Source organism: Lethenteron reissneri, chromosome 54, assembly GCF_015708825.2.
Source record: "Lethenteron reissneri isolate LAM-NWPU_2019-01 chromosome 54, ASM1570882v1, whole genome shotgun sequence".
Taxonomy (NCBI): domain Eukaryota; kingdom Metazoa; phylum Chordata; class Hyperoartia; order Petromyzontiformes; family Petromyzontidae; genus Lethenteron; species Lethenteron reissneri.
Window position 1 is genome coordinate 11,150,109 of NC_083832.1, and position 13,634 is coordinate 11,163,742.

The 13,634-nt window shown below is 53.8% G+C and overlaps 1 protein-coding gene across 3 annotated transcripts in view; it reads left to right on the forward strand.

Moving 5' to 3' along the window:
* The first annotated feature begins 1,423 nt into the window (after positions 1 to 1,423).
* The window catches only part of SLC2A13 (solute carrier family 2 member 13), a 43,026-nt gene continuing 30,815 nt past the window's right edge, over positions 1,424 to 13,634 (forward strand). For 2 of the 3 annotated variants that reach the window (XM_061574085.1, XM_061574087.1), the window contains exons 1-3: positions 1,424 to 1,470; positions 3,446 to 4,011; positions 4,516 to 4,675. In XM_061574085.1, the coding sequence (XP_061430069.1) occupies positions 3,573 to 4,011; positions 4,516 to 4,675 (599 nt within the window). In that variant the 5' untranslated portion in view covers positions 1,424 to 1,470; positions 3,446 to 3,572. The remainder of the gene's footprint in view (positions 1,471 to 3,445; positions 4,012 to 4,515; positions 4,676 to 13,634) is intronic. The other variant, XM_061574086.1, reaches the window with a different exon arrangement.

A 13,634-nucleotide genomic window follows, 5' to 3' on the forward strand; every position in this document is an offset into this window, starting at 1 on the left:
TGCTCTTCTGCCACCTAAGCCAAAACCTACACCTGGTACTCCTAAAACACGTTCCTGCGGAGGGAGCTGGTAGGAACGTTGGGTTGCTCTGTCAATGGCCAGGGTCAACGGTGGCGTGGTGTATTCCGCAAATATGGCCGACTGTGAGGGTGGGCACAAGCCAGCGTGAGTAGGTTAAACGAGTTTTATAAGGGCACCACGGGGTGACCAGCCCCTTCCCACCCTCTCCACCCAGCCCCACCCCTTCCATTTTTGATGCACGATGGACGGACACAATAATCCCCTGTGGGCTGGTGGAACCAGGTGGTTCCTACCAGTAATATCCACTAAATACACTTTTTTTTTACCAGGTAAGGACCCACTGAGGTGTATAGATCTTTCAAAAGAGGCCTGGCCACCATTGGTAGTTCAACGAAGTGGCTTATGTGGAAAATTATAGCAGCAAAATACGCTAAACGCATGTTTCTAAACGTTCAGGGAAGAACCAGGAGAAAAATACACACGACTGCGGGGAGAACATGCAATCTCCAAATATACAGGTGTCGGGGTCAGGATCGAACCCACGACCTCCTGCATACCAGGCAAGGCAGTTTTCATATCTCTCCACCGTGGGGCCGAACCGAGTTCAGGGGTCTGCAACCTGCAGCTTCAGAGCCGCATGGGGCTCTCAGGACTGCTTCGTGACGTTATTAATGAAAGGACCGTCTTGTATTCGCATGCATTGCGCTTCTTGAAATATCGAGGGTTTTTTTTACCCAATTTGAATATAATGGCTCGTTATGTTGGTGAGCGTTTTTAATCCTCGCTTAGCTTCTGAGATTCGTCAAAAGTAAAAAAAAAAATGCACACTTTTATTTGCACTCAAAAGTAGAATCTTATTTTGACCCCAGAAATAATCGAATTGTATGTGCTGAATAAAAGTGGGTGGCTTGCATAAAGAATTGAAACATCGAAAGGAAGCCGTCCACTTTCATTCAGTGGATCAAATTAAGATCGTATCAAATTTGTTTAATCGTGGGCTCAAAATAAGTTATTTTCCACTTTCGAGTGGAAATAAAAGTGCGTGCATTGAAAACGTGCTTCACCTTTTATTTACCGTGAAAACTATCGTAACTAACTGCTATTTTTTTTAAAGCAAGCCGTGGAAATTCCACATTCTCATGACTGTGCCAGTATTTCAACCGTTAAACTTACGTATTATAATCTTGGTTATTTCGGTAAAGTCACGTAAAAGGGAAATAATACGTGACTCTACCGAAAGAACCATGAATATGAATCCCTGCAATCACTGCAATCACGAAAGCTTTAAATCATTAAACTTCTGGTCTAATTTCCCTGCCAGCCAATAGGAGCGAGAAGGCGTTGGGGGTGGGGGGTCGTGATGACGCGGTCACGTGGTCGTATATAAGGTGATGTCACCCCGGTCCCGTGGCAGATCAACAGGAAGCGTGAGCAGCGCAGCGTCAACAGGTACGCCAGCTTTATTTACGATTTATACAACAACAACAACCCACAGGATATTACTCTGTACACGCCAACGGTACGCAAGTGCCGCGTTCGTGCGTTAATTCACGGTGGACGCGGCTTGCGACTGAAAGCGCAGCTGATGAATGACGTCCCATTCAGCAGCGAGAGAGAGAGAAGTTAAACGGAGTTGCTGTGTCTGCTGTCAACATTGCACCGCCGTGTAACATGCGGCGACTTGTTAGGGGCTGTGTCGTGTTGCCCGACACGTTCTGCGTCCTCGCCGTGTTGTTACGTAAAGTCTCTGCGCTCTGCCACAGCGAGTGCACGACTCCGCCGACAACTCGTTTCCACACAACCTTGTACCAATTTTATCTAGCGCCGAGCAATGATGATGTAGGTGATGGGTGGTGACGATGAGTCGACATCGGATCCAGGATTTGAGCCTTTAACTTTGACAGCGAGTCGTGCCTTCTAAATACCGCGCCTACGACGCATTACATATATATATGTGTGTGTGTGTGAACACACATATATATGTGTGTTCACACACACACATATATATGTGTAGAAGACATACACTGTGGTTATACTGGTAGGAACCTCCTGGTTACACCAGCCCACAGGGGATTATTGTGTCCGTCCGTCCGTCGTGCAGGGAAGGGGTGGGGAGGGAGGGGCTGGGTGGGGAGGGGAGGGTGGGGCTGGGTGGGGAGGGTGGGGCTGGGTGGGGAGGGTGGGGCTGGGTGGGGAGGGTGGGGCTGGGTGGGAGGGTGGGGCTGGGTGGGGAGGGTGGGGTGGGGCTGGGTGGGGTGCGGAATACACCACGCCGCCGTTGACCCTGGCCATTGCCCGAGCAACCCAACGTTCCTACCAGCTCCCTCCGCAGGAATGTGTTTGACCGAATGGTCTCCAGAAGATTGTTTATGTTGGAGCCTGGTTCGAACGCTTGGGCGGCTGATGCCGGCGTGCACAGACAGGTGCTATAGGCTGCTAATCGGCCACGCACCGTCCCCTGCCGTGGTGACTGTGGCAGGTTGCTCCTGTGTCTGTCTGCGTTCTCCGCCTTTCGCCGGATCATCGGCACTGACCAGAGAGCTGTCAGCCCTTGCGATGGGACTTTGTGGGATGCACGTTGAGATTTATAAGGGCACGGGGTGACCAATAAGCTCTGAATTGGTCTGTAACAAGGTAGGGCACTGACAAGGGGGTTGACAGGTGTGTGGTGAAGTATGATCAAGTAGGTGGAGTTATGGACCTCATCCAGCAGTGGATTGACAAATGGGCTGCGCACTGAGTGCGTGCGAGTGGGAATTATTTACGCGAAAGCTAAAGGTGCAGCCCTGCAATTGCTGGCCTATGCCACCGCTTTGGCGGAAGGGCCTCCGCTGGAGAAGGGGGTGCAGTATGTTGACCCTGGATCAAGGCCATCGTCCGCATACAGGAAATCGGAGTCGGTAGTCTGTTTTGAAAACCCATCTCTTTAATGTGGCCTTCCCTCTTTAATTTGGTCGGTTTTCCTTGGTTCTTTTTTTGTTTCCTGCCTTTCATGCAATGCGCATTGGGATCCTGGGATGGACTGCGCATTATACATTGAATCATCATTATTATTATACATCACAACACCTCTTCGGTGGACTGAAGCGCTCGTCACGTGGCACGAAGCGCCGTGACTCGTCACCGCTCAGGACAGGGCGTTCCGGCACAACCTGGGAAACGCATCGGGGGGAGGGGGGTGGCAGGGTAATAACAAATGGCTTTTTCAGTTCCCAGTCGAGATGTGGTGCCTGCCATGAAAATGTGGAATTTCCACCACTGGCTCAGGGCAGCCGATGGAGATCATTACCACCGTGCGCTCACTTCACCAGGGAGACACTTTACCTGCACTCTGACCTCCAACGCTTCTTCCTCATCCAGCACTTCCATTCAGCTCATAACCACAACATCGTCTCATACCCCAATGTGGTGGTGGTGGTTCCAGTAGCAGCTGCTGCTGCTGCGCTGGTGACGGTGGTGACGGTGGTGGTGGTGGCCAAGAGGAGGAGCTACAAGGGGGGGGTTGCGACAGCTGAAGCTTTGACGGCGCCCACCAACCGACGATCAGCAAGATGGGCGGGCGACGTGGCTCGGACACGGAGCGCCGGCGCATCGTGGGTCCCGGCTCGAGCGAGAGCAACCTCGGCGGCGACGGCGCCGAGCCCGCCGGCACCGGCCCCCCCACGCCGACCTTCATCTTCGTGCTGTGCGCCTTCTCGGCCATCGGCGGCTTCCTGTTCGGCTACGACACGGGCGTGGTGTCGGGTGCCATGCTGCTGCTGAAGCGCCGCTATGCGCTGAACGCCGCGTGGCAGGCGGCCCTCGTGTCGGCGGCCGTGGGCGCCGCGGCGCTGCTGGCGCTGCTCGGGGGCTGGGCGGCGGACTGCGCGGGCCGCCGCCCCGTCGTGCTGGCCGCGTCGACGCTCTTCGCGGTGGGGTCGCTGGCGCTCGGGCTCGCGCAGGGCCCCGTGGTGCTGCTGGTGGGGCGCGTGATCGTCGGATGTGGCATCGGTGAGCGGTTCCTTCCCCCCCCCTCCCCCCCCAACTCGTGGCAGTTGCTTTCGTACCCGATGGCGATTGGCTCCGCGATTTCCGCTGATTTCGATGGCGAGTCTGTAACTGCCCCAGCTCTCTGTCGCTGCTGTCCACCTCTCCCAGATGTCGCCTCTCACCACCGCCCCATTCATTGCTGACCCCCGCACTCTCACCGCTGCACCACTTATTGCTGCCCCCCCCACTGTCACCGCTGCCCCACTTATTTCTGCCCCCCCCCCCCCATTCTCACCACCGCCCCATTCATTGCTGCCCCCCCCACTCTCACCGCTGCCCCACTTATTGCTGCCCCCCCCCCATTCTCACCACCGCCCAATTCATTGCTGCCCCCCCCCCCCAATCTCACCGCCGACACCTTTACTGCTGTCCCCCATCCTGACTCTCGCTTCCTCTCTCACCACTTCCTCCTTGACGTCCATGCCCCCTCCCTCCCTCCCTGTGCCCACCTCCCACACGTGGCAGGCCTGGCCTCCATGGCGGTGCCCATGTACATCGCCGAGGCTTCCCCCCCACACCTGCGGGGCCGCCTCGTCACCATCAACGCGCTGTTCATCACCGGCGGGCAGTTCTGCGCCAGCGTGATCGACGGCGCCTTCAGCTACCTACCGCGCGACGGATGGAGGTGAGCCGCCCGGCTTGCGGCCACGTCCTCGTGCGCCACGGTGGCTAGGAGATGTTAACTACTTCGCCTGGTCTACAGGAGGTCGTGGGTTCGATCCCGACCCTGACGCCTGCTGCTGTATATTTGGAGTTTGCGTCTCTCTCTCATCATCATCACGGTGGCTAGGAGATGTTAACTACTTCGCCTGGTCTACAGGAGGTCGTGAGTTCGATCCCGACCCTGACGCCTGCTGCTGTATATTTGGAGTTTGCGTCTCTCTCTCATCATCATCACGGTGGCTAGGAGATGTTAACTACTTCGCCTGGTCTACAGGAGGTCGTGGGTTCGATCCCGACCCTGACGCCTGCTGCTGTATATTTGGAGTTTGCGTCTCTCTCTCATCATCATCACGGTGGCTAGGAGATGTTAACTACTTCGCCTGGTCTACAGGAGGTCGTGAGTTCGATCCCGACCCTGACGCCTGCTGCTGTATATTTGGAGTTTGCGTCTCTCTCTCATCATCATCACGGTGGCTAGGAGATGTTAACTACTTCGCCTGGTCTACAGGAGGTCGTGGGTTCGATCCCGACCCTGACGCCTGCTGCTGTATATTTGGAGTTTGCGTCTCTCTCTCATCATCACGGTGGCTAGGAGATGTTAACTCCCTCGCCTGGTCTACAGGAGGTCGTGGGTTCGATCCCCACCCTGACGCCTGCTGTATATTTGCAGTTTGCGGCGTGTCTCTCCCCGTGGTCCCGTGGATTTTTCTCCGAGTATTCCTGGTTTTCCCTCCGCATTTATGGACATGCATTTCAAGTATTTGGCTGGTATAAATTTCCACATAATGATAATGAGCTATCATTTGTGATAGACAGGTCACCTTAAAAAAAAGCTACATAGCTCAGTGGGGCCTTACCTGGTAAAATAAAATAGTCAAAACAAATAATAGTTGACGATGTTACCGGCTCCCACCTTCCGATATTTCAACCAGTTCTTTGTTTATCGTGTGTGAGCAAACCTGGAATGCCAGGATAGAGCACTCGGAACGTTGTGAATTCAAATTCTACCCCCGTCCCTCCGGAATCGTCTCGGCCCATCAGCATTATTCCTCCCGAGGTCGATCAAATGTGCACCGCTTTGTTGTAAGTCAACAGCAGTTGCCCTGGGCAGAGACTGGTCCCACCAGCATAGATATGTTGAGTGTCCACTGCTTAATTAGGGCCGTGGCCTGAGATAAGTGGCCACCACGTGCGCCCATTTGAGCGCCGAGACGGGCTGTTATTAGTGCGCGACTCTATACGCTTTGTGGCGCCGCGTCAATATATCGACGTGCGTCGTATCAATTTAACGCCGCGAGTGTTTATCACGGCACCGCTGTGTCGTGTGTCGTCGGCGTCGTCGTCGCAATGTGGTCTACGCGATTGTCTCCGTGGGGAGCGGCGGCGCAGCGGTCGGCGTGCCGAGCCACGACAAACCCGCCGACCCGAGCTCGCAGCCAACAACGGCAGCGACGGATATCCAAACCCGGTCCTGGGCACTCCCCCCGCAAGGTTGTCTCACCCTTAGAAATGGGTATCTTGTGCGTTTGTGTAAACAACGGCGATGGGAGGGGAGAGACGAAGGTGGCCGGGGCGTGGTGCTGGCCACCCGCCTCCTCGTGTGCCGTGCCGGCCTTCACAGGAGCTCGCTAACAACAGCACTTGGCCCCGGCGGTCTGTTGTAAGGCTATACGGGGGACCTTTGTGTCGTCGTGTTTGAGGATTGTCTCTTGTTGCACGGCACTGTTGAGCGGGAGCCCGGCGTGCTGTAGCGGTCGGCACGCTGCGCTTGCAAACCGGAGGTGGCCAGGTCGATTCAATCTCCTGCCTCTGCGGCTGAAACGATGGCCGGTTTGCTTAATCCCCGCCCCCAACGCCTCTTCCCACTTAGCGGCACAAGGTAAATGGGTACACCAGCTAGTCGATGGGCGGGTAGCGTGTGGTGAGATAAAGTGTGGGTACTGCCGCCTCTTCCAGCATGAAAGAGAGTCGGCCAAACCATCCTGTAGTGAGGAGCTCCGCTAGACTTCTCTCTCTCACGGACGCCCTTCCGCCATCAAGTGTGCAGAATTCACATTTCAGATCTCCAAGCAAATAGCAGGGCTGCACTTTACGTTTTTCCGTTGAGCAATGACCACTGATTCGCCCACTGCGCTCGGGATTGGCAATGGAAACTCACCTTGATGTACCAATTAAATCGGGGCTGCCCAACCGAAACGAAGGCACACGGCACGCACGATAACCAAACCCCCCCCCCCCCCCCGCCAGTTTAACGTATATAAAGAAATAAAAGTGCACGTGTGGTTAGTACGGCGTGTGGAGAGAAATGTTATCTGGAAAGGCCACGTGGACATAGTGGCAGACAGGTCAATGAGCTTTCAATTCTAGCTGTCAGTCCCCTGCCTGCCTTCTTGCACACCAGCTGAGCTTCTTGCTTCTTTAATTTTTTTTATTTTCATAATCCTGTTCCCTGTGGACGCAGTCTTATTTTGTGAAATAATTGAAGCCAGGTTTCGTCTCCTAATGCCTTTTAATTATCCTACCTCCGATTTGCAAATGGTAACCACAAGCAGAGTGGATTATGTAAATGGTTTTGTTGAATATTCGATGCGTGTCAACATCACGCCGGGTTGAATGACAGAGGGATTTGGAGATGTGACCCACGTGGCTCTGCAGTTGTCGTTAAGAGTGCACTGCGGAGACAAAGGTGCTGGCCACGCCAACCCCTCGTCATGCAACGTTCCGGCCTCGATAGACGTTTGTGATTGCAAATTGTGAGTCGAGCCCATCATTATCATCATCATCGTCGTCGTCTCTCCGGGGGTTTATAAAATGAGCACCACTTTGGGAGCAGCCGTTGTGGAATGGGGTGAAGATCTCCTGCCACAGGACTGTGGAAATGTTGCCACGGGCCGCAGGGGCTCCATTGGTGATGGACATCACTTGAGACTCATTTGAGAATGGAGGTGTTTTTGATGTGCCTGAACGTTCATACAAAATATAATTTACTGCTCACTGATATGTGATGGCCGATGTAGTATTAACGAACCGTCTGGAATACGCCCCATCTAATCCCTGCCTTGCAAGCTAAGCGGAGTTGCGCAATTGCTGGACGAAGGCCTCTTGACACCGGGTCGGTCTCGGCGGTTGTTCGGCCATACTTCACCTGGCTGGTCAACGTTGATGAAGGGGAGCCCATGTCGGTGCAGATATTACTTCGCCACTGCTGATAGCCATGACCAGGAGTCAAACTCGGGTTACAGAGTTCATGGCGTAATGCGCGAACCATTGCGCCCCCCCCCCCCCCCCCACCTATTGAGATTTAACAATTACAAATCTGGTGTGAGCTTCTAATAGGTTGACTCAGCATAAACAAAATCAAGTCACTGGTGCAGTGTGTAAATATGGGAAACGGGGCGGCAAAGGCAGTCTTGCATGGTGCCCGGCCATACCAACCTGTTTGTGTGTCTTGCCAACGTCAGTAGGTGCTCGCTAACAGCTCTCCGTTTACAAGCCTACACTTGGGGTGGAGGGGGGTGGTGGGGAAGGGTAGCATCTGCGAGTCTGTCTGTGTGTGTGCGTGTACCTTTAAAGCAAGTCTGCGCACGTGCCCGGCGGGTTTACGCGGTTGCCCGCGTGTCGCACCACGCTGCGTGTCTGGGCACGGCGACCCGGGCATTTAGCAGGAAGATTGGGAAAAAATTTGAGAGAAAAGAAAAAAACAGCTCTCATTTAAATGCATCGCCCACGGTGGGGAGGAATGGATGTGCGGGCACGGTAACGACGATGACCCGCAAGTCGTCCTCCCGAGATGTCGGCCGTGGCGTGTCACTCTGGGCGCTTGAGCACGCGCTCACGACCCTCGACTTCACGGTGGCTGTGTTCGCGATTTCTAAAAGAGTCGGAAGCGTTGTCTTCTCGATCGAAGCGAGCGAGCGAGCGAGCCTGGGGTTGACGCTCCTCCCCGTTGGCGGTGCCGAAGCCGGCGGTGGGAATGTCGCTGCGCCGTGCCGCCAAGGTCCGTCGGGCTGTGTTGGATGCCCCACCGGCACGGTTCGTTGGAGTCTCCGTTGGGAATTGATCTTTGTCTCTGGGGGTTTTATCGACCTCATTCAAAACTACTGCCTCATTATAATACTTTAATAATGGATGATGCCTTTTTGTGGGGACACCCTGTACATCTAAAAACACACACAAATCCCCCAGCGTTATAGCTACATAATCCCGTCGTGTGCGAGCGGTCCCAATTTCCAACGGAGCGCTCTCGGAGACCCGAGGGCTTATCTCTTGCCAGGGATTGATGAGCTGTGTGTTTGGTTTGTCATTGAAACCGCAGCACATTGACGCAGCATTGGAGGGTGCTGCCCTGGAAAAACCGCTTTGCCCACGCGCCTGCTGGCGGAAGGGCCTTCACTAGAGGGAGCGTTAGAGAGCCCCTCTCGAGGGTATTTTTGGCCTACTCTTCCACGACGGTCAGACGCCCTGCAAGAGGCGTCTGACCGCATACGAGCTGCCAATTAGCAGGACTGGCTACGTACGGTGCGAAAGAAGTTCAAGTTCAACCTGCCCATTGACTAACTGTAGTCTACTCATGTATTCTGTTGGCGGTATAGTATGACCAGTGCTAGAGATGACATTGCAAACATCAGCAAAACCTCCATCTATGAATTAACCTACCCTATGTTTAAGTCCGGTCAGCCTGTTGGCTTTCCAGACGACATTCAGCGGCATTTGTTTCTGCAAATAAACTCCGGAGCTGTTTCGGCCTTCTGGGTCTCATCAGCAGCCTGAGGCTCGTTAATCAAATGCTGATGTATCACCGGCTACTATTGGCGACAGCGTTCCATATACAATCTAAAATATGTAACCCCCGTTTAGCGCCACAAGTAACAACGCGCGAGATTCTAGGGTTGGCGATATATCAAATTAAATTGTGGAGGTCTTGGTTGATGAGTAAGGTGGCTGTCGTTGGTAAGAGAACGCGGAGACCCCTTGCAGTTTGCATAGCTGTCAACCCCTTCTCAGTGCCCTACCTTGTTACAGACCAATTCAGACCTTATTGGTCACCCCGTGCCCTTATACTTCTCAACACAAGGGAGAAACACAAACAAATAGACAAAAAAATGCTTTTGCCCGTATTGAAACGGCTGTACGCCGTATGGACCTAAAAACTAAATTCCCCCGTACATAAATACAAGCTGAACCGTACGAGTTGACGGGACTGAGTTTGCGCCGTGTCTCTGCGTTGGGTTCTGCGGCACAACGTTCGGCAGGACAGGGAGCCGACGGATCGGTGTCGGATTTCCGCGTTCCGGTTTATTGATGCCCGTCCGCGTCACTTTCATTGTCCCATCGTTCACTCGCCCCTCGTACGCGCGCTACGGGGACACTCCCTTGCATACGCAAACTCTGCATACGGAGCCAAAGGTCCCCTGTGTAGCAAATGCAAATTGCTGTGGGGCGCTTGTGCTGTTGGTAAAAAGTACCAATCAAGGCCAGAAACGGTTCAGCTGCGATCTCTCCAGTGCCCATTGTTCACGCACCCTGCCACAGATATTCCTTGACGGCTGAGTCGACCCATGAGGTGTCCAGTACCGCTTGCGGACGTTGCCATTGTTAGCTGTCCCTCGGAATCAAACTCGGGACGCCGGTTTCGTAGTACACAGACACACGGTGCGCTCACCACTCCCCATATCCCTGGCACGCACACGCACAGACGCACACACACAGACATAGATGCACACACCCACACAGACACAGACACACACAACAACAACCGCCATTCGCCACTAAGTGGCGGTGACGTCACCACGACGCTTGTGCCAGGCCATGTGCACCTTGAGGCTGTTTAGGCATGCGGTGGCTGGGCATGCGGGCTACATGACCCAGCCAACGCAGCCTTGCCTGCCGGAGGAGCTCACCAATGGGAATTTGCCCAGATCTTTCAAGGATTTGTGAGCTCCTCACACAATCCAGCCTGGTTAAACCCAGGATGGATCATAGGCAAGCCAGCCTAAATGTTTATAACCGGCGAAGATGCTCCATTAGGGGGGTCCACGTTTCGCAAGACACACACACAGACACACACACAAGGTGCTCTCGCCACTCCTCATATCCGCGGCACACAGACACACACACAGACACACACACAGACACACACACAGACACACAGATACACACACACATAGACACACGCACACACACAGACACACACACACAGACACACACACACACAGACACACACACAAGGTGCTCTCGCCACTCCTCATATCCGCGGCACACAGACACACACACAGACACACACACACAGATACACACACACATAGACACACGCACACACAGACACACACACACACAGACACACACACACACAGACACACACACACACAGACACACACACAGACACACACACACACAGGCACACACACACAGACACACACACACACAGACACACACACACACACAGACACAGACACACGCACACACACAGACACACACACACACAGACACACACACACAGACACAGACACAGACACACACACAGACAGACACACACACAGACACACACACACACAGACACACACACACAGACACACACACAGACACACCCACAGACACACACACACAGATACACACACACACACAGACACGCACACACAGACACACGCACACAGACACACACACACGGTGGTCTCGCCACTCCCTAGTACCGCGCAGTGTTGCACGGGAACAAACACATCAGCTGCTGACTTGGGCACCACGTGCCTGCTATTAGTCGGGAGACCTCGCACCAAACTCCACGGACTTGTTAGACCGGCCGTGAACACGGAGCCCACCTATAGCCCGAGGGGGGCGTCTAAAACAACCGAGGCAACTTGTCCATAGTATACAGGACGGCCCGATTGGTGATGATGACCATCACCACCATCAGAGAGGGCAACCAAGCCACACAGACAGACAAGCCAGACAGGCAGACAGACAGCCAGACAGACAGACAAGCCACACAGACAGACAGTCGGCTGGGGCCACGTCCCAGCATCGGTCCACGACTGTTGTCTAACTTCATAAATGACGAGCAAAACGCATTGCGACATGAAAAAAACTGCGTAAGCCATAAAAACCATAAAGTTTCAAACAACAACGTAAAAAACCCGTCAGCAGTTCCTGAAGAAGTGCATCCTGGTCCTGTTGACTGAGGTAGCCGTCAAAATAAATGTGAGCAAATTGTGACCAACTGATGACCGGCAGCATTGGTGCAGAGGCGGACAAGTTTAGAGCAGTTTTGTACTCGTCAATAGTACGTCCTGACTACGTGTGTTTGTTTCTGTGTAGGCGAGTGTGTTCACCCACGTGTCTCTGTGTGTGTTCCAAGTCGGGAGTGGTAGTGCAGCGGTTAGCACACTGCGCTACGAACCCGGCGACCAGAGTTCGATTCCCGCTCACGGCGAAAACCGGTGACGATTATCTGAACTAGTCCTGGGCCTCCCTTAGGTCGACTCAGCCTCAAATGAGTACCTGGTGCGGTGTGCAAACATCGCTACTGGGGAGACAAAGGCGGCTGGGCGTAGCCCTGGCCACCCACCCCCTCATTTGCTGACAGCACTTGCCCCAACAGTCTGTTAAGGCTATACAGGAGATCTTTGTCTATTGTGTATTCCTGTGTCCACGTGTCTGTCTGTGTGTTCACGTGTCCACGTGTCTGTGTGTTCACGTGCCCACGTGTTTGTGTGTTCACGTGCCCACGTGTCTGTGTTCATGCGCCCACGTGTTCACGTGTTCACGTGTCCACGTGTCTGTGTTCCACATTCTTGATCTCCGTGCCCTTGGCCACTTCTCATGAAGTCTCTTGTTGCCATAGGCATCCTTCCGTGGAAAATTTAAAATTCATACACCGCTGCCCGCGGGGGGAAATGGCGCTCCGTCTATTAGCCCGCCCTGAATAATGAGACCTGTCCAGAAACTGATTAGTGTGGACGCATGTGGCTCACGCTTAGGGGACAGTGTGCATTAACCCGTTCCGTCTTAACCGAAAGTAACAACCCCAGTAATTATAACTGAGAGCCGGAATGTGTCCCCGCTTAAACGAGCAATGGGGCACTGTGACTTTGCTATTATGACCTGCCATGATCTATCCGCTGCTGCTCTCCCCAAGCTGTCGCCATTGCTCATAGTCCCGCGATGCATCAATCTATACAGCACCTGCACGTGAACCGATTTCACCGCTCCGTCTATCCCCTGCACGTGAACCGATTTCACCGCTCCGTCTATCACCTCCACATGAACTGATTTCACCGCTCCGTCTATCCCCTCCACGTGAACTGATTTCACCGCTCCGTCTATCCCCTCCACATGAACTGATTTCACCGCTCCGTCTATCCCCTCCACAGGAACTGATTTCACCGCTCCGTCTATCCCCTCCACATGAACTGATTTCACCGCTCCGTCTATCCCCTCCACATGAACTGATTTCACCGCTCCGTCTATCCCCTCCACATGAACCGATTTCACGGCTCCATCTCCTCTCGGGAACGTTTGTTCCTTAAGCCTCATGATGTGTCCTGCCCAAGCTCCACTTAAGCTTTCATAGTGTGATTTCTATAACTTTGAACAGCACCAAAGACCAGATTTATTTAAAGGCATTTCCCACCGGGGGAGGCAGTCTCGTCGGAGAGGTTGACCACGTCTCTCTTCCACGTTAATCATTCATCCGCCGTGGAGGGACGAGAGGCTTTCACCCACAGTACAGCCCAACCAAACCGTGAGAAGATACAAACAGTCCAGCACACAGCCTCGCAGTCTGTAACTCCTGCCGGGCATGGTGTACGTATGCCCATCCGAGAGCTGCACAGCCTCAGCTCTGTTCTGCTCAGCTTGCAAGATGTGACATCGGTCAAAATCGGAGGTTACAATACAATGGTGGGCAGCAGAAGGCAGTGCAGCAA